Raw genomic sequence first — 27832 nt, 5'->3', positions numbered from 1 at the left:
AACAGCAGAATCTTTTAAGTTGTGGTGTCTCTCCATGTGTTTCAGTAAGTTCTTCACATCTGAGTACTTACACTTGCAGAAACTGCAGTGTTGCTTCATTTTTAAATGAACTCGTTCAATATGAACCTTAATTGCATAAAATACAAAAGCCCATGACATGAGTGAGTGATTACAAGTATGAACTCAAAGTCAATTATAATGTAGAAGATAAAATACCTTTAAATGTCCAGAGCTGATGCAGGTAAATGAACAGTGCTCGCAATGAAACTTGTCTCCAGTATGTTTTCTCAAATGAACATTGAGGTTTGCTTCATTATAAACAGAAAATTATTACAGATATCATATTGTATTGCAATTAATGTATTTTGAACCTATTACATATTCAGGGGAAGGTTTTCTTACCTTTAATAGCTGAGGCATAATCACAATGGGGACATTTAAATGGTTTCTCTTGAGTGTGAGTTCTTAGGTGGGCCATCAGTGAATGTCTGAATTTAAATATTTTATTGCAGAACTCACAAGTGAAAATCTTTAATTGACTCTGAAGTGAACTGAAAGAGCATAAACACCAAATTAAATTTAGACTTGTCTGTGCAAAACATTCATTGAAGTTTTACAATACCTCGTGTCGTCTTGTTTAATAGAATATTCTTGAAAGCCCTTTCTGACTTCTTCTGTTGTTGGCTTTAAACTGTTGTTCACACATACAAACATAAGAAAAATAACAAAACACTAATTTGATGTTGATATTATTCATGACATGGCTATACTATTACCTTGGCCCCGTATCTGTTTTAGGACCATCAGAGGACACTGCAGCTTCACCGGTGGTTTTCTCTTGTGGTTCACCCTTTAAACAAATATATGGGAACACAAGTCATTATATTTTTAATGGTAAATTTCACACGTTGGCGATTACGTAGTTGGTACTTACCTGTGGTGTATCTTGTGCTGCTGTCAACTCTTCTTCTGCTGGACTTTCCTCTTCAACAGGGACAATTTTACTCACATCTGTTAGGCATAGTCAATAAAATTATTTACAAAGAACATGAAAAAACAAAGAGAAAATGCACATATAAAAAAGAAAAAGGTCATTGTAAAGACCAGTACACAAACCTGGAAGTGTCTCATCTTCAGTCAAAAAAACCTTGATCACTGACATTTTACTTGCTGTTGATGGCGTTTTATCTTTTGATTGGGATATTTGGTCTCCAGTCTGTGGACGACTCCTTTTAGTAGTTTTGGGCGGTCCTGAATTGTCTTGAAAAAAATAGTATGGTTTTCAATCTTCATATCAAAGTTCCACTGTATAACATGGTAATTTCTATTGGCTTCTTACTACTGTCATAATCTTCTTCATCCTCTTCCTCAACCTTGAGGCAAATGTGTTTGAGAATTTGTCGCCTGTTTCTGAAAGTGCGGTGGCACTCTTTGCATTCCAAACCTAATGTCTCCTCCACACTTTCATCTACAGTGCAAAAGTTATAATATATGTGAAAACGCTTACACATACACAATTACACAATACATACAAAAAACACAGATGTGGTATACCTTGTGCTTTCCTCTCGCCTTCAGTTTCAACATTGTTTTCTGTGTAACCTGGAGAATCTGCTTTGTTTCTTTTGTTTGTTGAACCTTTTGGCCTTCCACGCTTTCGTTTAGATAGGGTTTCTGAAAGATATACTATTCATTGGGAGTTTTTCATTGCTTACACCATTTCTTATGTGCCCATACACTGACCTGTGGGGTTTTCTGCAGGCTGTGGGTCAAGTGGCTGAAGTGTAATGATAAAGTCATGTGAGGGCCCCTGCTGTTGGTGCACCTGAGAGCAGTGAACCAGCAGCTGAGAGTGATTTGGGGAAAACAAGTTGCAAAGTCGACACATAAACACAGCAGCACCTGAAGTGGACAAAAAATATGCAAACTATGACTCTGTGTTAATTGGGTAAACAATGTTTCATTTGTTTCAACAGATATTCTAGTTGAATACGGGATTTATGTGAGATGTTTGCTTTTAAAAAAAGTGTTGTTAAAACTTAATAACGAATCTGAGGACTACACGACTACACTGTTTATTTTGGTAGTTCATGAAGCCACGATAAACATATTCGACCTTAGCTAGCGTCAAAGCTTACCTTCCACAGGCTCATCCATAGTTTTCAGCAATAAATATACTCAAAACACAAACTGCATTTGAACCATTGCATAACTGTAGTTAAATATTTAAGTTTTGTTTCGCATTATCAAGCAAAAATTCTGTCGAATCTGCGGCATTGTCATAAATACAAGTAATCAGCGGATGTGCCACAATGCCGTTGTACTTTTTATGAGCGCCTCCAGCGGTCGGCTGACTTTACTGCACATGTTTTAACGTCTTCTAAATACATCAGTGTAGGTACTAGAATTAAGCTCTAGAGGCCTATTTTTTATGTTAAGAATAGCTAAGAGTGTTTGGCAAGGCAAGGCAAGTTTATTTGTGGAGCACATTTCATCCACAATTCTGCTTCGAGAGCACTGTGAAATGTATTGTTGAAATTGTATTATTGACTAATTCATATTTGTGTGTGATATATTGGAAGCTGTGCCATATTGAAATTAAGATTTATTTATTTTTTATTAAAAGATTAACTACTCAGACTGTTTAATTGTTTTTATTTATTCCTATTGTTAAAAAGAAGCAAGTGCATTTCAATCATAAACTGAATCTAAAGCTATAAAACACACAGCACAGAGTCAAAGAACACATTAAATAACATACATAAACTGTTGTCCCATTACACTGGAAACAGTCAGGCATTAACCCATCTCATAATAGTGTTAGTTTGTTTGCTTTTATTGGAATTTTTTGTGTACAATGTATTCTTAAGAAATCAAATTCTGAAGTTGAATTTACTGAATATAGATTAGTCTATTAACACTTTAAGGTAGTCATTGAAGGTTTTGTGTGAAAATAACAAATGCAAAGTAAAGTACATGCATTATTATCTGTGAATGTAGGAAAATAAACCACTGTGAACAGACGTTTCTATGTTTATACATTTTTCAAAAAAAAGCTACAAACAACAAGTCAAAGTTTATAAGAGGCAAACCAAAGCATGAAGTATACATTCCAAATGGCCATCATTAACAGTTTTACTGACTGCACAGCAATAAATGCTATATATGTCTCTAGATCTTTAATTTACAAATAACTATATAATTTACACTTAAACTCTCTTAAAACAAGCTCATTCATTATTTACACCAAATTTACACACAGTATGTAATGTATTGGTGTCATGCTTCATTTTAGAACAGTTGAGTGACAGTAAACAGTTCATGTGTTAATGCACGCTGATATGTAAACAATACCACAGTGTAATCAACAAAAAGCTCTTATATTTCACATTGATGCAAACTTAAACTGCCTCATGAGCAGTTGTATCTTACACACAGTTATAAACAAATAACCGTGTCCGCATTTCCAAACAGCTTGGGATTCTGAATCTGTGGAGCATAGTAAAGGAACTTACAACTCATGCATTGCCGCATAGATTTGACTAAATAAAAGATACATATATAATCATTTAAAATGTTCTCTTTTTACATTTGAAGGCTCTTCTTGTCAACTGAATCATACATTTGTTTTAATTGTTATAATGTGCACAAACCAAAGGAATCATTTCTGCTTTAATGTGAATGCAGGGCACATTGCTCATCTAATGAATGTCTGAGAGACTTTACATGATGCTACATTTGTTCTTTTGAGAGTGAGAGTCTTTGAATCGCAGTCTCTGCTTGGATCTGTACTTTTCTAGATATGTTAGCTGTTTGCTGTTGATGGCTCCTCTGCGCTTTCTGAAACACATACATTTATTTATTAAATTCTTCATCATGACCGGTTGTGTTGTAACAGTTGTAGAATAAATAAAACATAAACTGCAACATCTGTTGCCACTAGGTGGCAGATGGTGTACATTTGATGGTTCTTACTGTCTAATGAGTTGGATGGCATCTTCATATTTCATTCCACTCTCAATCAAAGCCAAAGCAACCAGGACAGGAGCTCTGAGCAAGCAGAAAAATAATGACCTCTTCAGTACATTACTTTGCAGAACTGGTTTTGAATTAACTGCAAGTGAAAGTAGCATACCGTCCAAGACCAGCTACACAATGGACTGCTACACAGGATCCAGGGTCCTCCTGAAACTTATTTTTTAACAGGCTTAACCAATCATCAACCAATTTACTCGGAGGTGCAGCTCCATCATCAAATGGCCAATCCTAAAAAAATATGTGCACATAAACCTCTATTAATTACTTAATCTTTTTTTTTTTTTTTTTTTTAATCATAGTTGACAGATGCATGATGTCTTTACCACTACAGTGATGCCATCGTTCTCAAGAGGTGTTTTATCATAGGTACTTTCACAAACTCGAACTACTGTGGTGGCTCCATAATGCTTCAGGTCCTAAGGCAGAGACAGTCAAATGAAGCATAATATTAATCATTTGATTTATATAGCACATTTCCTGACACGCTTTGCATTACATCATTCATTCACTCCATACTCGGTTGTAGTAAGCTACTATTGTAGCCACAACTGTCCTGGGACAGTCTTGCAATAGTTGTATTCGTGGACAACATTCATAAACAGGCACATGAGTTTTTTGTTATTTTTATTTTCACAGTTTTGTATGGTACCTGGTATGGATATTGCATGTATTTCTAGTAGTTATTGTGATTAACAATTCAAAACACAATTTAATTAACATGTTTTAATTGACAAGCTATAATTTAAAAATGTAAAGAAAAAGTAAATAATCAAATGAAACATTAACACATTTACACACATTTACATCACTAAAGTTACATATTGATGTGGGAGTTTCTTACCTCTACAAAAGAGCTGAGTGTGCTGTCCGTGGGGTTGTGTGTGATCAAGAATCTCATGTTTTTGTGGCACAGTTCAACAGGAGCTGGGCGATTCATGGCGGCAGCTTGACCTTTGACATGCAGAACATATTGTTTGATAAATATTAATAAATTGTCAATCAATAAAGTAGCTAATAAATCATATACAATCTAATAAATACAATTGTAAATGGAATTAAATAATTATGATTTGTCTAAATGTAGATCTAAATAAAAGTAGTTTCAGAAACCATACCTTTACCTCAAATCTCTTTCTTGATAAAGTTGTAGTTAATTTCTCTGAAGAATTCTTTCAAGCACTAAAATGTTCTTAGTGTTTTGCTGTTGTCCAGATAACAGTCTACTCCATCAGTTGCCTGTATCCTGAAGTCCACTGTTTTAACTCTTTGTTTAGATGGTTTTCTCCACTTTCTGCGTTCCTTCAGTTGAGTCCACAGCGTGGCTTTCCACTTTTTACCCCATCAGCTGGCTCACCCCTGTCTTTGGGTTTTGCGTTCAACGTTCTGAGTCCCAGGAAGACATGGTACAGCTTCACGTCTTGTCTAAATGTGTTGAGCGTGGCAGTAGTCTCCACTCCGCCGCACAAACTCCATCAACCAGCGATTCTGTCAAGAAACAAGAAAGTAAAGACTTAGACTTTATTGATCCTCAGAACACATTTGACGCACACATTACACGATAACAATAAAGACGTAAGTCAAAGTGAAATTATTACAAAATAACAATAAAAACGTATGTCGAAGTAACATTATTTTGCTTTTACATTGTAATACTAAACACTAAACAGAGTGGAAAGTTGTGAAATCCTTATTGTGAAAGAGCAAGACACTCAGTAGTAATCATGTAACTGATATTTTTACATCCATATTATCTCTGGCATCTCAATGTTGTTTTATTATGCTTAACAGCTGTTCAAGATTTTAAAGGGCACTAAAGACTATTCTATTCTATGCTAATTATTTTTTTTTACTATAAACCATAAGAATTTGTTATTGAAAAATGTTAATAGTCATTTGTTTTGATTGTAAGAATTAAAGCACAATCACTACAAACAATTTGTTGGCATGCTAACTTTAATGCAGTGTGTAGAAGTCCTTTTACAAGCTTAGTATGCATTTCTCCTTTAAAAAAAAACAACCAAGCTTTAGAATGCCGTTTTACTTGGAAAAACATGAAACTACCAGCCGTGTTTCTGCTCACATGTAAATTTACAAACAAACAGCCAAGAAAAGACCCAGACTAATCTAAAATAGGGTCACCTCTGACTGTGCAGTGACGTGTACATTGTTTATGTAATATATGTTTTGATATATTTTGTTCGTATTATATCATGCCTGTTTATGTTGATGCTACTGGCCTCTACTCCAAGCCAAATCTCTACATATTGAGACGAATAATACAGAACTTCACCTGTAATATCACCTGTAAGTGTACGACACACACTTTATGGTCACCTGTCAACTCTATCACTTGCTTCTAGAAAAGGTGGAGACTTTTCTTTAACTGTTCTTTGAAAACACATTTATTTGTGTCACTAAAAGATCATCATTATAGATATTATAATGGATACTGTAAGTGGAGCAGTGGAAAATGCGCGTTTGATTCAGGCAAAACCATGTTGAGTGTAAAAAGTGCACAAATTCAAACACAAGACACAATAGAACAGCTTTTCACTTTCTGATTAGTTTTAACACTGTCAAACCCTTTGGAGCTTTGAAAAAAAATGTCTAGACACTAGAGGTAATTCCTAGTAAAACTGTAAAGCCGATCTTCATTGTTACCTTAGAGTAGTTTACAAAGTATAAATAGTTTTCTCCACAGTTGGTCAACTCTATGCCTGACTCCTCGCCTGTCAAAGGCTGGGTCAGGATCCATCCATCCATCCATCCATCCATTTTCTACAGCTTGTTCCCTTTCGGGGTCGCGGGTGACTGGAGCCTATCCCAGTGACTTCGGGCCTTAGGCGGGGTTCACCCTGGACAGTGGCCAACTTGTCGCAGTAGGTCAGGATCCAAACAGGTTAAAAATGGACACCAATATTATTTTAATACTGTGTTAAGTTGCCAAATATTTGACACAAGTTGGAAAATATGAACTCAATTGGGAGGTTATCAAGTTGGTCCTAACACACAACAAAGTACAAGGGAATGTGTGTGCCTCCAAAGTGTACACATGGACTAGTCTTAATAATATTATAAATATAAAAACTGAGTTCTAACTGTGTTACATATCTCAACATAAAGCTTGTCTCCTGAACTGAGGAATGCATAAATCACTGTGTTACTCTAAAGTCCAGCAAAGCAACAGCGTTCACAACAGAGTGTTGACATGCAAGCAGCTGATGGCCTGTTATAGTAAACCTTTTAGACATGAATATCAGTGGCTTATTTATAGCGATCAATACCACTAAATCTATGACATTGTATTTTTGTTTGTGAAAACACATTTACTAAGCCACTATCAAATTGTTCTAAGTGTAAAAGACCAAAGCGGTGAGACCAAAATAAGTACTATTTTTCATAAATTGCTTTTTTAATAAATTTGCTTGACCTCAATAGTTATTGTGGAGCTGATTGACACGTTCTGGTATTGTGCTGTCATACTTCTAGCTGTGAAGCAAACCAATGCAAATGACATGTGTCTAAACAATTAAAATGTTCTCTTGTTGTCCTTACCGCTTAACTCTCCAATGCTTGTATAAACAGAAGTTCTTCTGTTTTATGCCAAGTAAAGTCCTTGATCCCAGTTTCTGCCTGAGGCTAAAACATGGTCAAAAATTTAGCCAATACAAGTAGCACAAAGTAAAGCCTGTGTGTAACAACCTGTTGCTGTGACCCGCTCAGAGCTTGAAATAGAGAGCCTCTCCTTGCCTCTCTTGCCTGTCCCGCTGAGCGGCTGTGCACCAGTGCACCAGTGCTGTAGCTCCAGCAGCAGAGCAGAGCTAAGGATCTGTATGAGCTGGTCTAATCAGGCTGAGCAGCCATCTGACCCTGACAGCCCTGTCACCAGCAGAACACTCTACAGTTAATGCTCTTACAGAGAAGAGCCTCTCTCCCCCTCCTCATTGACTGAGTAATGCCCACACCTACGGGACGCCCTGCTGAGGTTTAAAGGGACTCAGCAACTAGTAGCACCAGTACCACCCAGAGTGTGACACAACAAAACTAAATGCCTTTCACACCAAAAAAAAAAAAAACATGACAATGATTTAGTGGCATTTTTTGCCATGATAGCCTTGTCTGGACCTTCTCTTGTTTTCCTCCTCTCCACGCTTCACAGTCGCTCCCTGAGCCAACTAAAAATAGACATCCCTTTGAGCTACTAGACCAATTGGCCAACCTATGACAACAGACTTATCCACATAATAGAATAAAATATATCCTTGAGTGACATCAAGAACTGTTTTCTTGTCTCTGTGCTTATGTGAAAAAAGAAAACAAGTTATTTACAAATAAAATAAACTAATTTCTTATTATTATGATGGTTCAAATTTGGCATTTGGTCTTACACTTTTTTGTCGCAATATGACACAACATTTACAACTCTGTCCTATAAACTGTACAACCAACATGTAGTCATTTCTTTTCTAAATAAAGCCTGCCGTGTGAGCGTTTGTTTTGATGGAGCAAACTGGCACAGACTGGCCTAAACATGGTCACAGCGCTGGTTTAAGGACATGTGAGCAGCTCCCTGTAGGTCAACCTCAGCTGACACTTTTAAGCTTTTTGAGGCTCCTAAAGGACACCAAGAAGGCCATGCTCTATTCTTTTCAATTGCAGAAAGCACCAAACTGACATATTACTTACCAATTTGTTTTTCTGTATAGTATAAACACACGCCTTTTGTTCTTACCAACCTTTTTTTTTCAATTAGCAACTGCAAATGAAGTTCCTTACAGATAAATACAGTGCTTTTGCTTGATTTGATATTCTTGATAGCAGCAGTGTTTGTTGCTATTTAAATCCTTGTTTCTTTAATGAGACGCTCTAATCTTAAGTGATTTGTTTGTGTACTTCAGTCAAATAAATCAGTGAAAGTGGGTAAACACACTATAAATTAACTGTATAATAAGTGGGCTATGTAAACATTAAACCTTTATTCTCAGGTCAGATCTGTCCAGAAGGCCCAGCCCTCGGTGCAGTGAAACATGGTGTAATTCCCTGCAGGGCAAAGAAAGAGTAACTGGATCTGAAAAGGAAGCTCAGTATTTACTCTAGATTGAGTGTCCCCCACACATCATTTCAGGCACGTCAAGCATTGTCTCCTGAGGAATAATTAAATATACAATATATGTTACAATTTTAGCAATCAAAAAATACATAAAATATAAAAATAAAAGCAGATCCGTCGTGGTTTCCTGTGTTAATGCTTTGCTAATATTTTGATATCACTCTGGATTGGAGAGGATCAGACAATATAGGTTTGGCTCTATCTATCTCAGATTGACAAACATACTTTTGTTTTCTGGAATACCCCAATCCTCAGTTATAGTGACACTTCAAGACAATTATGTGTTATCAAATTAGCAATAACCTGCTGAAAGTATTTTTAAATGTCTATATAATTTGAATGAATAATTGATCAACATAAAAAGGTACTTTTGTCTTTGACCCACAAACTGAATTACGTTTTGTTACACTTGTGGCTGTGGTATTTCCACCACAGCGCTGAGAATGATGGTGCACAAACTCGCACACACATAAACTAAACAGACGTGCACTTCTCAGAATGAAGCATGTAGCAGGCGGCAGCAGCTGCCGGGTGTATTATTAGACTGTTTTGAAAGCTGAGCGTAGGGCAGCACTCACCTGCAGAATGAGCTGTTACTATGACAACAGGACAGCAAGACAATGCCACTTCAGATGAGGTCTTAAGTCAGACTGGTGCCCTCCAGTCAAGTACATACTGACAAAAGGAAAAAGCCACTGGAGTAAGTGCTGGCTGGGAAAGTCCTGTGGAACATGGCAGTGGTTCAATATCTATAACGTTTACCGACAGTATACAGTTATAGCCTAGGCCTAGTACATGATGTGACTTATGTATGTCAGTAAGTTTAGTAACACAGCTATCAGAAGGTTCTCTCCTGTTTTGTCTGTGTGCAGTTTCTATCAATGATGCTACCAGAAAGGTTCATCTTAATACATTTTTGTTAAACCTTTATCCTCATTTTTCTTATAATAGATCCATGTCTAGGCCTTTTGGCAACAATAGCTAAATTAAAAAAACTAAACAAAAGGTGCACTTAAAGTAGTACCATAACAAGAGATGCAAAGTTGGCCAGTTACATACTTGGTTTGCATTACACTAAACTAAATATTTGAGCTTCAATAATTTGCTCCTTTGAAACCAGAGGACTGTACAGTACATGTGTGGCTCATGTGTGGCTGAGAATAAGCGTGGTAAGTCACGCTACTTTTTATCTATAGCTCCCTCTAGCGAAGAAGAGCGAGAAGACAACAATAAAAACACCTGCTAACTGCGACTGTCACATTGTTAAAATATTTGATTTTATTAATTTGTTTTGATTTATTTGCCTAAGGGTAGCTGACATGATGATTCATGTTGTGAGTCTCTATTTTGGCAGCTGCTACCTGCATGTATTGTTCAAAATCTGAATAGTGTATTTGTGCATAATAAATTTATGAAGATCACCAGTTAAACCCATATTAGCCTATTATTTCAGAGCAAGTCAGTTAAAATCACAAGTAGATTTCTTCCATCAAAAAATCATTTATGGGGCAGTCATAAGCATTGATGTAAGTAGGGCAAAGCTTTTCTGTTAAAAAGGCGCCTGACTGACGTGTGACTGTAAGACCCATCTGTTGCCCTGTGCATTTGAGCCACTTCTAAAAGGATTACACCTGGATCTCACAAAGCACTCCATAGCTGCACACGTTCACAGTGGTGGCACAATGTATTACAGACATAAGGCTCAGTCTGTTTTGTTTCCGCTCTGTCACATGTCAATGTCTGAGGCATCTGTGCATGCTCCACAAATAGATGGACACTTTGTTAAAAGATAAAGGGGCGCTACGTAACTTCAGTTATCTTACATTTATTAGATTGCATGTGCTTTTATTGCTCAAAAATGCTTAGAAAAACATTGTAGACAAAGCAATAACATTTCCATGGAGACAAGCAGGCAGCGACTCCTCAAGTAGTTCCTTTCAAGAATCACTATCATGTTTTAGCAGATTGACAACACTTAGTAGCCCTTCGTTTTTTAAATTTGTGTAAACACCTATTGTCATATATACTTCAACCTATTGAGCAAAACATCTTAAAATTTAAATAGGTCATGGTATGTTTTTTTTTATGTACTCTGCTCATAGAGGATCCAGCACCATATTCATACTTTTTAGTTTTTTTCTTTCCTTCAATTTACTGCATGTACTGTACAAACTATTTTTCTAGATATGTTTAGAACTAGCTGGTAACCATGATAAACCTAAAAAAAAACTTTAATATTCATGTTTACACTAATAAAGGGACCACACAAGGCTTTGATTGAAGTAGAGAGCGGTCAGATTAAGGCAGGAATAGTCACTTGGCCACACGTGAACCAGGTTAGGCTTAAGGACAGATCAGTGTTCAGTATATAAACCAGCTCAAACATATGTCTGGGGCACTTAGCACCGAACAGGCACTTTGCTCTTTTTGCTCTTTTCCTTGTATAAGATTGATTAGTTTTACACTTTTGCATCAAGCTGTGCCCACAGATCTTTTGCTCTTTCATTTTAATTACTCTCTTGCAGTGGCAGCCATGGTTCTGGAGGACAGCGAGTGTGACTCTGTTTTTGAGCCTCAGATCACTGTAAGTAGTTTAAGTTTAATGTTTATATACAGTGTAACATTACAAGGTATTCATTTTGCGGACCATTTTACAAGAAAAAAAATACTTTGATGTTTTAGGATGAGTATGTTGATACTCAGTTTGGAAAGGTTCACTGTTTCTTGACTGGAACACCAAGGACAAATCGTCCCATCATCTTGACCTACCATGATGTCGGACTCAACCGTATGTTGTCTTTCTAAATGCTAAAAAACAATGTTATTATTTTATTTATACCTTCTTATTATTATCAATACATTCTGTATTTTTAACTCTAGACAAGTCCTGTTTTGAGATCCTCTTTAACCATGAGGACATGCAAGAGATCATCAGACACTTCCCTGTTTGCCATGTTGAAGCACCTGGACAGAATGAGGAGGCCAAAACTCTTCCTGCAGGGTGAGTAAACTTGTTTTTTTATAGAGATTTTCACAGTATTTTTAAGCTTTATTTTAAAATGGAACAATATGCTCTGACATCAGATATATATATCCAACCATGGACCAGTTGTCTGAAACCTTGCCCACAATCCTCAAACATTTTGGGTAAGAAAAAAATTGTTAACCACAATTAACCACAATTCTGATCTCTAACTGTGTCCTTTTTTTCTGTACATGACTTTAACGATTTACACTGCAGCTTACGCAGTGTCATTGGATTTGGAGTTGGAGCAGGAGCCTATATCCTGGCTAAATTTGCTGTGAGTTTTTTTTATTTTCTTTTAAAACTTGATGTATGTGGCTGGTTTGAAGCTTTTTTTTATGTTTGTTTGAAGCTAAACCATTCTGATATGGTTGATGGACTAGTGCTGATTAACATTAACCCACATGCAGAAGGTTTAATGGACAGTGTGGCAACCAAGGTGAGCACAATGTGTCATATAATATTAAATGTAGTACCATATTATTTATTGTGGTAATATATATATATATATATATATATATATATATATATATATATATATATATATATATATATATACTTTGTGCGTTTTAAACAGCTCACTGAATGGACCCAAACTCTCCCTGACACAATCATTGCACACATCTTTGGAAAAGTAAAAACAGTAAATCAATTTTGGAATAATAAATTAATTCACCTCACCAATATAAATAAATATATATTTGCCCATTTTAGGAGGAGATCCAAACAAACCAAGACCTTATGGCTACATATCGTCATCAAATCACAACAACTATGAACCAGTCCAACGTCAGCCAGTTCTTCCGCTCCTATAATAACAGACCCGCTCTGGAGGTGGAGAGGCCTGTCCCTGGGGGACACATAACTGTTCGCACATTGAAGTGAGTTAAAGTGTTTTATGAATATTGCCTTTAATTAGACACAAATTAAAATTCTGTTATGCTTGTGCTGCAGGTGCTCCACTCTGCTGATTGTAGGAGACAATTCCCCCGTAGTGGAACCTGTGGTTGACTGCAACTCAAAACTGAATCCTACAAAGACCACACTCCTCAAAGTGATTAAATACTGTCCATTCATTTCTAAACAGAAAAAACTGAAGGAACAATCTGACCTTGTTTTGTTCTGATTTTAAGATGGCAGACTGTGGAGGTCTTCCCCAAGTGGATCAGGTAAAATCAGGGCTGGCCAAGTGTTGTACAATGTAAAAAGAGGGAAATTGATTTTCTAATATTTTTTTAACAGCCTGCCAAAGTCATTGAAGCCTTCAAGTATTTTATCCAGGGCATAGGATATTGTAAGTTATCACCAAACTATGTGGACTACCCCCATCTCTATATGGACTATATTTGGCAAAAATGAACAATAAAATAATAATTGTCTCTCTGCTCCAGTGTCCAGTGCCACCATGACCAGACTTCGGTCCAGGACAAACTCCAGCACCTCTTCGGTTGAGGGCAGGAGTCGTTCACGTACCAATGATTCTCAGCGCGGCATGCCGCCCTCTTCTGGCACAGACAAGAACACACAACATCCCAACGACATTGCTATGGAGAGTATTAATGGAAATATGGATCATCGAATCTCAAAATCCACACAAGTTGCATGCTGAGGTCAAGGTCATTTAGTAGGCCATATTAGAACATACTTACCTATTTCTATCTGCTATTGTATCTACATCAATGCTAATTTACCTTACCCTTTAATGTTGACTGAGGCGTTTTAAGAGAAATTTGACTGAATATCCATGTACATTATGTTCTTATAATAATAATGTAAATTAATTTGTTTTGATCAGTGTTTTGCCTATGGCTCCAATGACTCCTGCCCTAAACTGCTGCTGTAATCACATTGTATTACCTTCGTTTTCCCATGTTCTTCTTCCACTAAATATTAGTAATAGGAAAATTTAGTGAAGAAGTGAAATTGTATTTTCAATATATAATAATAATAATAATAATAACAATAATAATAATGACAATTTCACAATTGCACTTCATGCATAATGGTATTGCTTTTTCTTTTTCGTTTGGCAGAATGACTTCCCCAGGTTAGATGGACCTGTACTTGACTAGGCTGTGCAATCTATATTATGTACAAGAAAATTGAATATATGTAATTGTATGTGACATTTCTAATAAAAATGGTTTTCAACATTATTTTACAACTTTAATCATCAATTATTTATTGTTTAAAAGATTTTTTCAGCTAATTTCTTTCAATAACGTTGTCGGTGTAATCCCTCATTCGTTCAGGAGTGGGGGGCGTTTTTGTTGCTTTGAAGCTTCAATACGTTGTGGCAGTAATCGTTTTGAAATGCTAAAAAACTCTCTCAGCAACGAGCATTAGGCCAACATCCATGACGGTTGAATGGGATGGCCGTAGGGCCCGGGGACCATGTGGGTTGAGTAAACAAACATGCCGCAACAGGTGACATTATTTGGAGAGTTCATAGCGATATTTATTTAATATGGACATAGCATTGGACGAACCATTATTTTATTATTACCGTTATAGCAGAATATGCTATTTTCAACACCTGTCCATAGGGCCATTTAGAGTTTCCAATTTTTTTACCTAACACATGCATGTCTTTGGACGGTGGGAGGAAGTACCCGGAGAGAACCCACGGTAACACAGGGAGGACATGAGACTCCACCCAGAGAGATCATGTGATGTTGGTCTGGTCCGGGAATCGAACCCATGATCTCCTTCTTGGGAGGCAAGAGCGCTAACCGCCTTTGGCCAATGGTGAAAAATACGCAATATCTGTAGTGCACTTTTTTTTTTCATGCCGTCTTGAGGAGAATAAATGAGAAATTAGACAACGTAGAGTTTTCACATAATGGGTAGATGGCGCTATTGAATTCATTTGTTGTATGGGTATTCATTATTTACAATCAGGATATAAAAACACATTAGTGCGCGAAAGTTTAGCTCCGTAGGTCCATTCCATTAGGCGTGACTTGTCCTGTAAAAAACAGGAAATGAAGGCTCTTTTGAGGGCGTGCTACGCGGAGACCATAAGGAATATTTAAAAACATTTGCTAATTATTAAATTTCAATGTATCTAGATAAGGAAAGTGTTGTTTTGAGCTCAATTCGACAAAAAACCTAGGACAAGTCCAATTTTTAAAAAAAAGTAAAAGTAAAACTCATTTCTGATTCGAAACTCCAATCAGAGCATTGCCGTTCAGGTGTGATCCAGAATATGAACTCCATTATAGAGTGTAATGTTGTGCCTGAGGTTCCTGCACAGGCCTTACCGATGACAAACGGACGGGTCAAATCATTGGATCAAATGGCAAAAGAGAATCTGGAAAAGCTGATCAAAACATTCAAACTAAACAAAGAAATAAGGAAATTGTGTTATAACAGATGAAGAATGGGAACGTATATGTGCAAAATGTCATGTCTGGAAAGTTTTCTGTTGGAAAAATGTATCATGTCAAAGTACTAGTTCTAGTTCTATCATTGTCACTGTCCATATACTGTAATTATTAATCATAAATAGTGAAATGAGATTAACGAGACATTACAGACAGCACCAATATTCCATTTCATTTTAAAGTAATGTATTTCAGATCTCCAACAATGAAAATGAGTGATGGATACCTGTGGAAAGTACTTTTAGCTGCAACTAAAAAACTAAATGGATGACAGCGATGGAGCTGGTTGAAATAACTTGTAATCGGATGAGGCTGATTCACAGGGCCACATGGTATTTTATGGTTTATTCTTTGGGTTACTGTATTTCCTTGTGTTTGTTTTTATTATGTATAAAAAAGACCAAATAAACACTGACAAAATGTTGTTTTTGTTAATAAAAGTAAGTGTTTTTATCGCGCTTGCCAAGGAGGAGCCCACATTTGCCCTGAAATAAAAGCGACGTCGGAGCCTTCACCAAGAAGCTCGTGGAAGGAGGAAGACCATCGAGCAGCTCTCAACATGGACGTGAAGATCCTCTGCTGTCTGCTGCTGCTGCTGAGCTTGTGTGAAGCTGCTCCCAAAAGGGGTGATTATCATTTCATTATTAGTTTTACTTCACAATCTTATTTTATGACAAAAGTGAGCAAACCGTTGATTTGAATTGTATGTAGACATTAAAGGGTGTGTAGCCTGTGTTAATGTGACCACACTGACCACACAATGTCCTAGGTTTATTTCCAAGCAGTTTTAGGCGCAATCATAATGACAAAAAATTGACTCCATCGACGACTTTTTGAAATCAAGAGTAAATTAACATTACAGTTGTTATCAATTATTGGTATTGCTTATCTTGTAACTGAGGACGACGATTGTGTTTATGGCATTAAAAAAGGACAAGTAAAGAGCTTAATAGCTAGAGCATTTTGTAAACACAGAGCTCCTTAATATTTCATCACTTTTAAAAGAAAAGCAGAAAAGCTAATAGCAGGACCAAATTAGAGGGTTTTTTCTTTATTTTTCTTTAAATTTATGTTTGTTTGTTTTTTTTTTTAACTCTTATCTGTCTTGTAAAACACATTCTGAATCTCTATGGGACTTGTTGGTTAAATAAAGGCATTTGGGTCGGACCATCACTATCATTGGTGTAACAAATATTCATAAGCAACGTTATGTTAAATATTGGCTATTGTATCTATCTATTCATTTCAATATATACTTTATTACAGTTGTGTAGACATATGTTCCATAGCTGATATGGAGGGTTGGTGCATTCTTAGTGTTTGCTGATGTGATTGTAGCATTATCAATACTAATACTAATATTAAGATATTTAATAGGAATTCCACTATGGTTTCCTATTACTATCATTCATAAACTCAAAGCCAATGACATTTTACTGCTTTTGCCCTCAAATACCCCTTGTTTATTTGTTTACACCTGCTGGACTTGCTGTTGTTTATTTACAACCACGTACTGTGACTGTTTTCCTCTTACTCAGACTCCTCTGAAACTGACAAACGCACAAGGGTAAGGTGGAAAGGTGCTGGCAAGAATCACGTGGAAAATGGGTTAAGAATCACGTGGAAAATGACAGAGATGATCGATCGTCATCTCAGAAAGGTACGCTACGTCTCCCGAATCTTTACATATTGGATCTTCTAGATGCACTTTGTAGTATTTTCACTGGGTTAGTACGACGTGGGTAATGCACATCTGAGAGTGTTTCCACTCACCAATGTTATGAGGGAACTGGTTGTACTATCGGGTGAGGGAATATTAAAGTGTAGTGGCCGAGAGGACGACTTCAGGGTAGAGAAAACTTGCAATAAATCATACTAATAGTTTTTTAGTTAAACGGAAACTCTACATTAAACCCATCCTCCGATGCCACTGGGGTTAAACCTGTCTGGAGGACTAGCTGATGTGTGTGTCTGGTTGAAAGTGATATTATACAAAAGTCCTTTGCATCGCTATGTTATGTTATGGGATGCGTGTGCACTGGCTGTGCTCCACCCCTGCAATTTAAACCTGTGCCTGTGCAAGTCTTTTTTCTTTTCAAAATGTATAAACATATAAAACGAACACAGAGAACAAGAACAAGACCAGAGAGAAAAGACATGAACCAAAATATGTGGACATCCAACAAAAACAGAAGAAAAAAGAGAAATCGTGACACATCAAACCCAAAGAAAACGTCCTGTTTGGTCCAATGTCTGTCAAATTTGTCAATTTTCAAATTAAGTCTGAAAGTAATCTTTTCCATTTTACAAATGTTTTTCCCTGCCGTCGAGGTCTTTTCCAGAGCAGAATAAGGTTAAATTGTGTGGAAAAACACTCAAACTCTCTCAAAGAGAGTAAAAGTCGCAATCATTTGAACAAAATATAATAATTATAAATAATAATAAAGATAAGATTTGACTAATTACTATACTAGATACTATACAAAAAAAATGTGGAAATATAATCAATCAAAAATATCAGTATGGTTCAAAAGCCAAATACTCTTCTGTACAAAACAAGTTAGATGAAGTTTTAGATTTAAACTCGTTGGTTTATGATTGCATAAACCAGTTCATAACTGAAAAAGATGGAAGTCAAAAAGCAATTCAAATTACTACTTTTGTTTGGAGTCCATTTGGATGAACGAGGAATGACATTCACCTGGAACAAAACAGTGTTGAGTGTTGTTTATTGTCTGTTATCTTCACTGGCATTCCAACATATCCAGGCAAAACAACATCTCGGGAAGAATACAACACATAATGTCCGGTTGACACTATGTGTCAAATTGGCATTTTAATGATGTTTTATTGATTTTGCCTCATCAACAGCCTACTCAGAGTTTGTTAGACCACTGTAAAAAAGATAAAATAGAGATGTCCATATATCTTTATATGTTATTATGTATGTATTTTTATATTTTATATGTAACTTTTATAAATACTTATTTGTTTATCAAGGCCAGAGCTTCACAAAGTGACGGGCAGGGAACAAGTGGCAGAAGATAAATGAATGGATGAATGTCACTTTAGTTTCTTTTTATTGTGTTCAATAGTTCTATGGGAACAAAACTCAGGGATAAAACGTGTTTGCTGAAATGTTGTTTACTTTTTAAATTCACAGAAGCATACTAAAGATTAGTAACAACACATTTTAAGCAGTGTCTAAATATATATATAAGAGAGGAAGAGAGGAATAAGGTCCAACTGTTTAAAACAATATTATTATTTAATTCAACCAAGGAAATATGGCGACAGGCAGGAAAAATATAAATGTCAACGTACAAAAGGCCCCTCGGCTCCTGTTTCTATGCTCTTGTAGTTAGTGGGGCGACCAGTAGAGGCGCTCCTGGACCACAGGGTGTCGCAAGTAACAACCAAGGAAATATAATAGATCCACAGTCACAGCTCAACTACAACTAGTACCTTTAAATGGGCTGGCATGGAAGATCTCTGCAGAGATACTGTCTGGGCTAAATAAGGGCTGATGTAAATTCAGTAAAAATAATATAAAATTGGTTTGAATCCTATAAGAAACCATTGTAGATATATCAGTAATCACATTCAATACTGTAATATAATATAATTCATTACAGAACATTGAAGTCACGTTTCTGGCTATAATTCTATCTGTAGCCTATATTCTAGTACATAGAATGGATTTATTGTTATTTAACTATAGCCATAGCCATGTGTTGTACATGTTACTGTTTACTCTACTTGCACATTGTATTGTTAGATTTAAGTCAACGTTAATTGTTATTTATTTTTGACGTTTGGCTGTGGGAGGGACTGGCTGGTCAGGTAAGCTGATTGGTGCAATTTATTCATCAATAATATTTCAGACATCATTCTTTGCAGGCGAGACAGGTGTGGCACATGTGAGTGGTCGTCCTCTGGTCCACCACCTCTGGTCCACCATCTCTGGTCCACCATCTCTAGTCCTCCTCTGGTCCTCCACTGATTCACCTCTGGTCCTCCACTGGTTCACCTCTGGTCCACCTCTGGTCCTCTTCTGGTCCTCCTCTGGTCTACCACCACCACTGGTCCTCCTCTGGTCCACCTCTGGTCCTCCTCTGGTCCTCCTCTGGTCCACCACTGGTCCTCCTCTGGTCCTCCTCTGGTCCTCCTCTGGTCCACCACTGGTCCTCCTCTGGTCCACTTCTGGTCCTCCTCTGGTCCACTTCTGGTCCTCCTCTGGTCCACCACTGGTCCTCCTCTGGTCCTCCTCTGGTCCTCCTCTGGTCCACCACTGGTCCTCCTCTGGTCCACTTCTGGTCCTCCTCTGGTCCACTTCTGGTCCTCCTCTGGTCCTCCACTGGTCCTCCTCTGGTCCTCCACTGGTCCTCCTCTGGTCCACCTCTGGTCCTCCTCTGGTCCTCCACTGGTCCTCCTCTGGTCCTCCTCTGGTCCTCCACTGGTCCTCCTCTGGTCCACCTCTGGTCCTCCTCTGGTCCTCCACTGGTCCTCCTCTGGTCCACCTCTGGTCCTCCACTGGTCCTCCACTGGTCCTCCTCTGGTCCTCCTCTGGTCCACCTCTGGTCCACTTCTGGTCCTCCTCTGGTCCACTTCTGGTCCTCCTCTGGTCCTCCACTGGTCCTCCTCTGGTCCTCCACTGGTCCTCCTCTGGTCCACCTCTGGTCCTCCTCTGGTCCTCCACTGGTCCTCCTCTGGTCCTCCTCTGGTCCTCCACTGGTCCTCCTCTGGTCCACCTCTGGTCCTCCTCTGGTCCTCCACTGGTCCTCCTCTGGTCCACCTCTGGTCCTCCACTGGTCCTCCACTGGTCCTCCTCTGGTCCTCCTCTGGTCCACCTCTGGTCCTCCTCTGGTCCACCTCTGGTCCACCTCTGGTCCTCCTCTGGTCCTCCTCTGCCTGTCAGTCAGTCTCTGCTGCAGCCATGTTGGAGCAGGAGCAACAGTGCTAACAGTGCTAACAGCTAACAGTGCTAGCAGTGGACAGCGACAGCCTGGCACGGCGCTGTTGAGGACAAAAACACTGGGAGTGGGATTGAAGACACAGATCCTAGGGACACGGAGCCGGTTCTCCGATCCGCGGATTTATGACTGATATTTTGACAGGATAAAGCGCCTGGATCGGGAGATTAGGTGTGACCGGACCGTGGCTCTGGGGAAAGTGAGTATTATTGATCCTTCTTCTTGGGGGCGGATTGAGTGGGAAGAGCAGAAGCAGAAGCAGCAGCAGCCCACCGTTAGCATGGTTAGCTTAGCATTAAATGGGATACCAGATAGACAATGAGTTAAGCACCTACAAGGAGCTGTTCGCTATATTTTTACAAGCTCAGATCAAGGAGCATGTGATGAATTGAAAGCTTAATTCCCGCTTGTGATTGGTGATTTTTGCAGGGTGAAGTCATTTGTATTCCTCACAGACAGTGGTGCAGTGAATCCACCCCTCTGTGTGTCTCTGTGAGGTGCAAAGGTCCAACCAAGCAAGGATTTCATAAAGGCTGGTATTAAACATTTGTGTTGATTTACGACATCGTAGGCAGTGGTGTAATGGTTTAAAAAAGCTGCATGTTTTAAGACAAAGGGACTGAGGAGGCAGCTCGTCACATGCCTGAGCATCTCAAGTGTTTTGGTTGTTTGTCAGATAATAATGATGTGCCTCTCCTGTCTCATACATTGAGAATGCATTTGCACAGATTGGGAATTCAGACTTGACTTTGCTGTATTCGGTGAAACCCGTAGCATTAGCAGCACTAGATGTATAAATCATAGTGTTGTTTCATGCACTGCTGCTGTCACCAGGCTGAGATTTGTCAGCTTGTCCCAAGGGTCTGTGCAGCCTTGTCATGTCGTGTTATTCTGTTCAAAGGATCATCTATTTCTGCTGTTGGATGATTTTTGTGTCTATTTTGTGATAATATTATACTCCAAAAATTGAAGACATGTATGTATGCAGATATACTGTTTTAGATAAATTTCATTTTCTGGAGATTTATTCTGTAAGATAATGTATGTTTTAAACTGTTATTGGTATTTGTATACTCAATCTCTATTTTGGGTATCAAGTAACCATTTGTGTTGTTATGCTGTTAGGAACAGTTCGTTGTTGGACCTTGGCTGGCAATATTTGATTTTTTTGGCTCATTTTGGACACTTATTTCATTATTATGTCATTTTCGTTCTCATATCCTTTATGAGTGATGTATACAGTCTAATATCCTTTTATTGGAAATTATTTTGAATGTGTGTTTTACTTTGCCACTTTCATTTATTCTGTATTTTTTATACATTTTAAGTTAGATTAAATTTTACAGCCTTTTATCTCTGCTATCTGATAATCTACATAACTAAAGCTGATAATCTACATAACTAAAGTCATAAGCATCAAATTGCCGTTAAGCACCTAAAAGCTTCTGTTTAGTTAGTAGTACTGTTTAGTCAATAATGGCACATATGTGTGTTAACTGTAAATCAATTTATAAAGTGACCAACTAATCAATTAAAAAATACCAGAATTTGAATATCTTGTACACAGAAGACTGCCACTTCTATTTTTGGCTGTAGTTTGCTATATTTAAGTAACTTTAGATGCTGTGCTGGTGTTTTTTTCTTTCTATGGCGCTTTGTGTGGCCATCGCCTATTTGCTTTCTCTAATTCGTTCTGACAGGGATGGAGTGAGCCTCATTGAGCGTGCTACAATGATCTTTACACCTGTTCGTTTCAGGGGAAGAGGAAAATTACTGACAAAAGTGTTTTGGCAGTGAGCACCAGGTACAAAGACAAGGAAACACATGCCTGGGAGAAACGTACTCATGTTTTGAAATGAAACTCAGCCCCCAGGTGTGTCAGTCCAAAACAATCGGTGGGCGGGTGTTATCCCTCGCTATAAGTGACAGCATACAGCCCAACGAGGAAGTGGTGAGGCTGAATAGGAACATACAAGCTTGTGTGATTAAGCGGAGGTGTAGGGCTCTGCGTCCTGAATGCCAAAATGCAGTTTTTGGATTTCCTGGGCTGCACTAATGGAGGTATGTACAAGCGGAGGCATATTGACAAATAGCTGGCTGTGTTGGGATTGAATTGGACTGACTGTTTGGGTTCTTGGTGCTGTAAAGGCAGGTACTGAGGCTACGGTAGGTGTTGAGCTTGAAAGGAATTTGTGCTGCTCACCGCTGTGCAAGCAGTTGCATGTGGAAACCTCACAGACAGGTAGAGTGAGGCGCATAAATGAAGAAAGCTCAGATATGGTGTCTAACTCATGTTTTCTTGGCAATTTGTGTGCAAAAACGACTATTAAAAATGCATAAATTGGAAGGGATCATACGTTTACCCAGTGCAATGTTTGAATGCCGGGCTTGTCTCCACCAAAACAAAACACAGCAGATGTTTACTGCCATATCTTAGAAATGATTCCCCAGTGGTTCAGCTCTTTTCACATTTCTCTGCAGTTGTTTTCCATAAAAACTAAAGGTAGTGTCACATAAAAAGCGCCTAAAGTTATGTAATTGCTTGTAGTTGAGGCATCTCGTAAAACGGCTGTCACACTTCAAAATACTGTGACAAGATCAGCACAGTTTTCTTATTTTCCGTCGCACTTTACATTTGAATCTTTTATCATTATAATCTTTTATTAGGAGGATATAGCCGCATTTCCATGCAACTCTCCTACTTCAAAGAGTCAAACAGTTTTTCCATTTTGCAGCATTTTTATTCATGTAAATGTCCCTGTTTAAATAAATAAACAAACAAACAAAAGTACAGGCAATTCTTTCAGGCATTCATGTATAGGGATGGGTGATAATGACAAATACTAATATCTCAATATTTTGGGGATCATCTCAATGATAGTATTCAGATGACGTTATTGCAATCTGTCAGAAATGTACTAAACTAAAACATGCTTGTAAATTTACATAAATGATATGACTAAAATTAACCAAAATACTGCAAAAAACCAAACAAATTCAGCATATCTCCAAAACATCCATTACATCGTTATCAATTTTCCTTTGAATCTGCCACCCTATTCATGTCCTAAAGAATAACCCAACAAATGTTTTAACTATTTTGAAACAAGACTTGACTTAAAAAGGGCGACATTATTCCACACAATGACAATGAGGTCTAATTTAAATGTGTCTTGTCTCATACCTTCACCTTCAGTTGTGGTTACATTTTATTGTGCTGGATTAGATTACAGCATTGTCGATTCTGACACCCATCCTGTGCCCGGGGCCATCGTTTCTGTTTTTCCACTAATAGGTATATTTAAGATACCTTATGGGTTATGTCACTATTCTGCAGCTGTCAGGTTAACATAGACTGTAAGATTTGTAGTTTTGTATAAATAGTTGTGGATATTACTCAGTATTTATGCTAAATAAGAATGTTGCACTCAAGTTAGCTTCCATCTCTTGCCCAATTTTCCTCTAGTTGTGTGCATAAATGTCTGGCTTGAAATGAGTCCTGCAAACATTTTTAGTCTGACAAAAGTTTAATTACTTCTTATTTCAGTGTGTTTGCATCCCAGTAGAGAAGCAGTTAGCGCTCTCGCTTCACAGCTAAAGGGGTTTGGAATCGATTCCCGGTGGCGCAGGGCCTTTCGGTGTGGCGTTTACATGTTCTCCCCGTGTCTGCGTGGGTTTACTCTGGGTGCTCCGGTTTCCCCTACCACTAAAAACATGAACAATGCCTCCTCCTCTCTGGGGCCAGGACTCCCCCCTGATGAAGAGATGCGACATCTCGGTGTCTTTCCTGGTTAAATAGAGCTCAATGAATACATTAAAATCCTTTGTGCAGACGTTTAGTATTGATGAGGATTAATGAGACCTCTTGGCAGTAGCTTGCTTATTGTTGCTTTAAACAAGCTACCTTTTGTGTAGGTGTACAGTATACACGGCAGGGACAAGTCAAGTAGACATAAATGCATATTCATAAAAGCTGGTAGGGGCTGCAGGGGAGTAATGTTTTGCATAGGTAAATGACAAATTATTAGAATGGATTAGGCTTGTCACAATAACAAATTTGAAAGTACAATATATTGTTTCAGAAAATGTTGCACTAAAACTACAACAGTTGAATTCTAAGCAATAAAAATCCTATTAATTATTTCCCGAATGTAGCCGTAAAACGTGACTTGCAATAAATATTTTTTTTTTTCTATAATAATAATAAATGATTCGATCCTCTCTAGCTCAAATGTAAATGTAAACTGAAAGAAAAATGTTTATTGATGAGTAAAATTTTGCATACGATTAATAACTAAATTAAACGGTCATAAAAGCATATCTCTTTACAATCCCTATTTTCCATTTTTAGAGGGATTTCCATAGTTCCATGAATGCTTAGAACCTCCAAATAAGTTCATAAAAATGTCTGTTCTTTCAAATGCTGTGGTGTTTATAGTCCTGAGTCTTTATTATGCTGGTGACTAAATCAATGCTAACTGCATTGTGTCAGTGCAGCCTCAGTATTGTGACAGTGATCAGGGCATGAATATTAGACTGCTTTTGTTGTCTTGATGTGCAGCTGGAGTTGTGCAATGCTGTTAGCCTTGTGTCAGCTCTAGCGTAGCCTTGCCGCTTCACTGCCAGAGGCTATGGATTTCTACTGTGAGTGGGAGAAGAGGGAAACGAGACGAGCGCAGGAGGAGGAATCTTCTGAAAATACTGTTCTGCTCAAACTGACCAATTTTTTGTCACTGATTTTACTATGAATTAACATAAATGAGTGAGGTTGCACGAGAACACAGTCTGCATTGTTTTGTATGAGTCATTTACAGTGTTGGGAAGAACATTTTGAAAATGTGTTTAGTTACAGAATACCTAGATTCCCTGGGTTAAAAGATATTTTGTAACTTATTCCGTTCCTTTGTTTTGTTTTACTGTTTGTAATGCATTTATTTATACATTAAGAGAACCTTCATCACAAATTAGAGAAGGAAAAATTCCACATGTGCTCACTATAAGATGTATTTTCCAGATTACTCACTAATTCAGTGCTGTTTGAAGCCTAAATTTCATGATCAGATACCACAATGTATTCATCTGATTTTAGGAAAGTACTGTATTCTGAACACCACCAAACTGTGTATTCTGAATATGTATTTTTGGTGTTTAGTTACTTCTCAACACCGGTCATTTATGTCTTCATGTGCTAAGCCGTTCTACACTGTGGCTTTAGGAGTGATTCTTTCGTTGAGGCTTTGATGACACATTATGAGACAAAGTTAACTAATGTGGTGCAAACTAATATAGGTGAAGTAATGAATTAATTAATCCGCTGAGAAACTTATTATTGTTTGGTTACTCAGGAGTTGTAAATGCAGCCATGTTTTTACACTGCCTGGCGTTATAAAAAGGCACCACCTGGATATAAGCAAATAGATTTGAAGATTAAAGACATAAGATAAGATAAGATATTCCTTTATTGTCCACACATGGGGAAATGTCATACACAGACATGGATAAACTGACCATATTGAATGATAAAGTTCCATTTGTGGATGTTTTTAATTCCCCTTAAAATATTGGCAACGGATTCTTAAACATCTGCATGAAACCCATATCAATCACTCTCTGGAGTAGCCAATACCAGGATTCTTCAGGCTCTAATGGTAAAAGAGTGGTTCAGGGAGCATGACATAATTTTCACACCACCAGATCCAGACCTTAACCCCTTTAAAATCTTTGGGATGTGCAGTGGTCCAGCTTTCCCATCAATACAAGAGCAAGTAACGCAATAATCAATACTGAATGGCAATAAATATTATTGATATAATGCCACAGCAAAGTGGTCAACCAATCAAAGTTAAAGGCGGTCCAATTTTACATTTTTGCCAGGAAGTGAATGTAAAATATAAAAAACAGTATAATAACATTTTTTTCTCTTTTTTCCAGATATTTCCAGGATATCCTCATACTATGCTGGTAAGAGAACAACAAAACACTTGTTTACACTTTTTAGTACAACAAGTTGTGACAAAAATGTGATTAAATGCTTTTTTACTTCTATTCGCCCAAATCTACCTTGTAGATATAATGGATTATTTACACATTTATATCTCAGAGGATTATAACTCTGTGTGGTTATTTTTAGATGCTGACAAACTTGCATCATTTATGAAGGTTATTCTCAATGAGCCAAAGTGTGCTGAAGGTTATTGGACTGTTGACATATTCTGTTCAGCCAATTATATTCTTCGGTTGTGTCCTTGGGCAAGAAATTCTTACCCACAAGACAAAAGATCTAACGGTCATAAACAAACAAAATAAATACTGTTGGAGGGTGTTTGGTGAATAGATCTTTGAGTCATTAAACTTGAAAATGTATACATACATATGTGTTTTTTGGTAAATAAAGTTGAGATTAACCAAAACCTTTAACTCAACCCTCCTGGCGAAAGCCTCTAGCAGGCACCATAGTCCATTCATTCTTCTGAGTGAGTTCACAAGTTCAATTTTAAGTGGAGACCTAAAGCACAATACATATTCTTGAGTAACAATGTTAAGAAAAAAATGCCAAGCTTTCTAAATGATCATTTAATTTAAAACACAAGCTTGACTTAAGTCTGCAATAAACCAGTTATATTTAAATTAAGTGTTTTATCCACTCAGTTTCCTGGCTGATATTCATGTTATTTTGAAAGTATGCTTGTGTTTATTTGATCAAAATCTTATCAGGTTTAAAATAGTATAGAAAATCTGAGTTTAAGGCTTCAAAAAGTAGATTCAACTTCAGTAAAACCAATCAGTAGTCATGTATTTCACTTCAGCAACAACAACAACTCAATCACAACATTTCTCTGCCTCCCTTGCTGCCCAGTCGTAAGTAAAGCCGCTTTTTGCATCCGTGGCTGTAGCAGCGTGCACTGAACTGCCCTGGACAAACACGCTGACTTTCACTGCTTCTAAATGTGCTCTAATATTTGACTTCCTGCTTCACCAACACACACTCCCTCCCTTGTATCCATTCTCTCCCTCACCGTACAGTCTCACTTCTGCTAGAGGAGGAGGAGGAGGAGGAGGAGGAGGAGGAGGAGGAGGAGGAGGATTTCTCTGGATGCACTGTTTGGTCTGCGACAAGATGCTTTTTTTTACACCTACAAATGTGATATTTCAGGAGGCGGCATGAACAGCACCAGTGATGGAAACCTTTTATGTGCATTTTGGAGTTGAGAATCCTACTTTGACGTTTGTTGATGCGTTTTGTTTGTCATTTTTCTGCTCGGTCTGTGTCACTCCTCCAAGCTCCCTCTGACATCAGATA

The 27832-nt window shown here is 37.7% G+C and overlaps 4 protein-coding genes across 13 annotated transcripts in view; 2 read left to right on the top strand and 2 right to left on the bottom strand.

Moving 5' to 3' along the window:
• zfat (zinc finger and AT hook domain containing) overlaps nucleotides 1–2333 on the bottom strand; it is a 12195-nt gene extending 9862 nt beyond the window's left edge. The window contains exons 1-11 of the mRNA XM_072460469.1: nucleotides 2139–2333; nucleotides 1744–1902; nucleotides 1555–1674; nucleotides 1340–1468; nucleotides 1117–1260; nucleotides 935–1011; nucleotides 777–850; nucleotides 623–691; nucleotides 403–551; nucleotides 217–308; nucleotides 1–126 (exon numbers count right to left, since the gene is read on the bottom strand). The exon at nucleotides 1–126 is cut by the window's left edge and continues 23 nt beyond it. Of these exons, the coding sequence (XP_072316570.1) occupies nucleotides 1–126; nucleotides 217–308; nucleotides 403–551; nucleotides 623–691; nucleotides 777–850; nucleotides 935–1011; nucleotides 1117–1260; nucleotides 1340–1468; nucleotides 1555–1674; nucleotides 1744–1902; nucleotides 2139–2157 (1158 nt within the window). The 5' untranslated portion in view covers nucleotides 2158–2333. The remainder of the gene's footprint in view (nucleotides 127–216; nucleotides 309–402; nucleotides 552–622; nucleotides 692–776; nucleotides 851–934; nucleotides 1012–1116; nucleotides 1261–1339; nucleotides 1469–1554; nucleotides 1675–1743; nucleotides 1903–2138) is intronic.
• Nucleotides 2334–3015: 682 nt separating this feature from the next.
• LOC140373895 (protein tyrosine phosphatase type IVA 3) lies at nucleotides 3016–26949 on the bottom strand. Of its 7 annotated transcripts, none has more exons than XM_072460617.1 (8): nucleotides 7741–8012; nucleotides 7594–7677; nucleotides 5154–5523; nucleotides 4880–4989; nucleotides 4362–4454; nucleotides 4136–4266; nucleotides 3976–4050; nucleotides 3016–3840 (listed from the first exon to the last, which is right to left on the bottom strand). In XM_072460617.1, exons 4-8 carry the CDS (start codon nucleotides 4973–4975, stop codon nucleotides 3723–3725), a joined length of 513 nt encoding a protein of 170 aa, XP_072316718.1. In that variant the 5' UTR covers nucleotides 4976–4989; nucleotides 5154–5523; nucleotides 7594–7677; nucleotides 7741–8012; the 3' UTR covers nucleotides 3016–3722. The 7 variants fall into 7 exon arrangements, with proteins under 7 accessions (XP_072316718.1, XP_072316719.1, XP_072316717.1 ...); XM_072460618.1 differs by having other exon boundaries at nucleotides 7594–7671; XM_072460616.1 differs by having other exon boundaries at nucleotides 5160–5523; nucleotides 7594–8013.
• LOC140374106 (protein NDRG1-like) lies at nucleotides 11592–13882 on the top strand. Its single transcript, XM_072460899.1, has 12 exons — nucleotides 11592–11732; nucleotides 11831–11936; nucleotides 12029–12149; nucleotides 12233–12295; nucleotides 12390–12450; nucleotides 12526–12612; nucleotides 12751–12807; nucleotides 12888–13054; nucleotides 13128–13227; nucleotides 13307–13342; nucleotides 13416–13467; nucleotides 13565–13882. The coding sequence occupies exons 1-12, from the start codon at nucleotides 11682–11684 to the stop codon at nucleotides 13780–13782; spliced, it is 1119 nt and encodes a 372-aa protein (XP_072317000.1). The 5' UTR covers nucleotides 11592–11681; the 3' UTR covers nucleotides 13783–13882.
• LOC140373893 (focal adhesion kinase 1-like) overlaps nucleotides 20514–27832 on the top strand; it is a 39012-nt gene continuing 31693 nt past the window's right edge. Inside the window, exons 1-2 of one of the 4 annotated variants that reach the window (XM_072460606.1) lie at nucleotides 20514–20731; nucleotides 26464–26493. Coding sequence is in view for 2 of the 4 variants with exons in the window: in XM_072460603.1 (XP_072316704.1) it covers nucleotides 22557–22593; nucleotides 26464–26493 (67 nt within the window). In the remaining 2 variants the exon portion in view is untranslated. Of the gene's footprint in view, nucleotides 20732–22472; nucleotides 22594–26463; nucleotides 26494–27832 lie in introns of those variants that run through there. The other 3 variants (XM_072460603.1, XM_072460614.1, XM_072460607.1) reach the window with 3 other exon arrangements.

The sequence above is a fragment of the Eucyclogobius newberryi genome, unplaced genomic scaffold (genome assembly GCF_026437365.1).
Source record: "Eucyclogobius newberryi isolate DKJ021-1_F unplaced genomic scaffold, fEucNew1.0.hap1 SCAF_3, whole genome shotgun sequence".
Lineage (NCBI taxonomy): Eukaryota > Metazoa > Chordata > Actinopteri > Gobiiformes > Gobiidae > Eucyclogobius > Eucyclogobius newberryi.
Note: the sequence above shows the minus strand (reverse complement) of the source record. Positions and strands in the feature narration are given on the sequence as shown.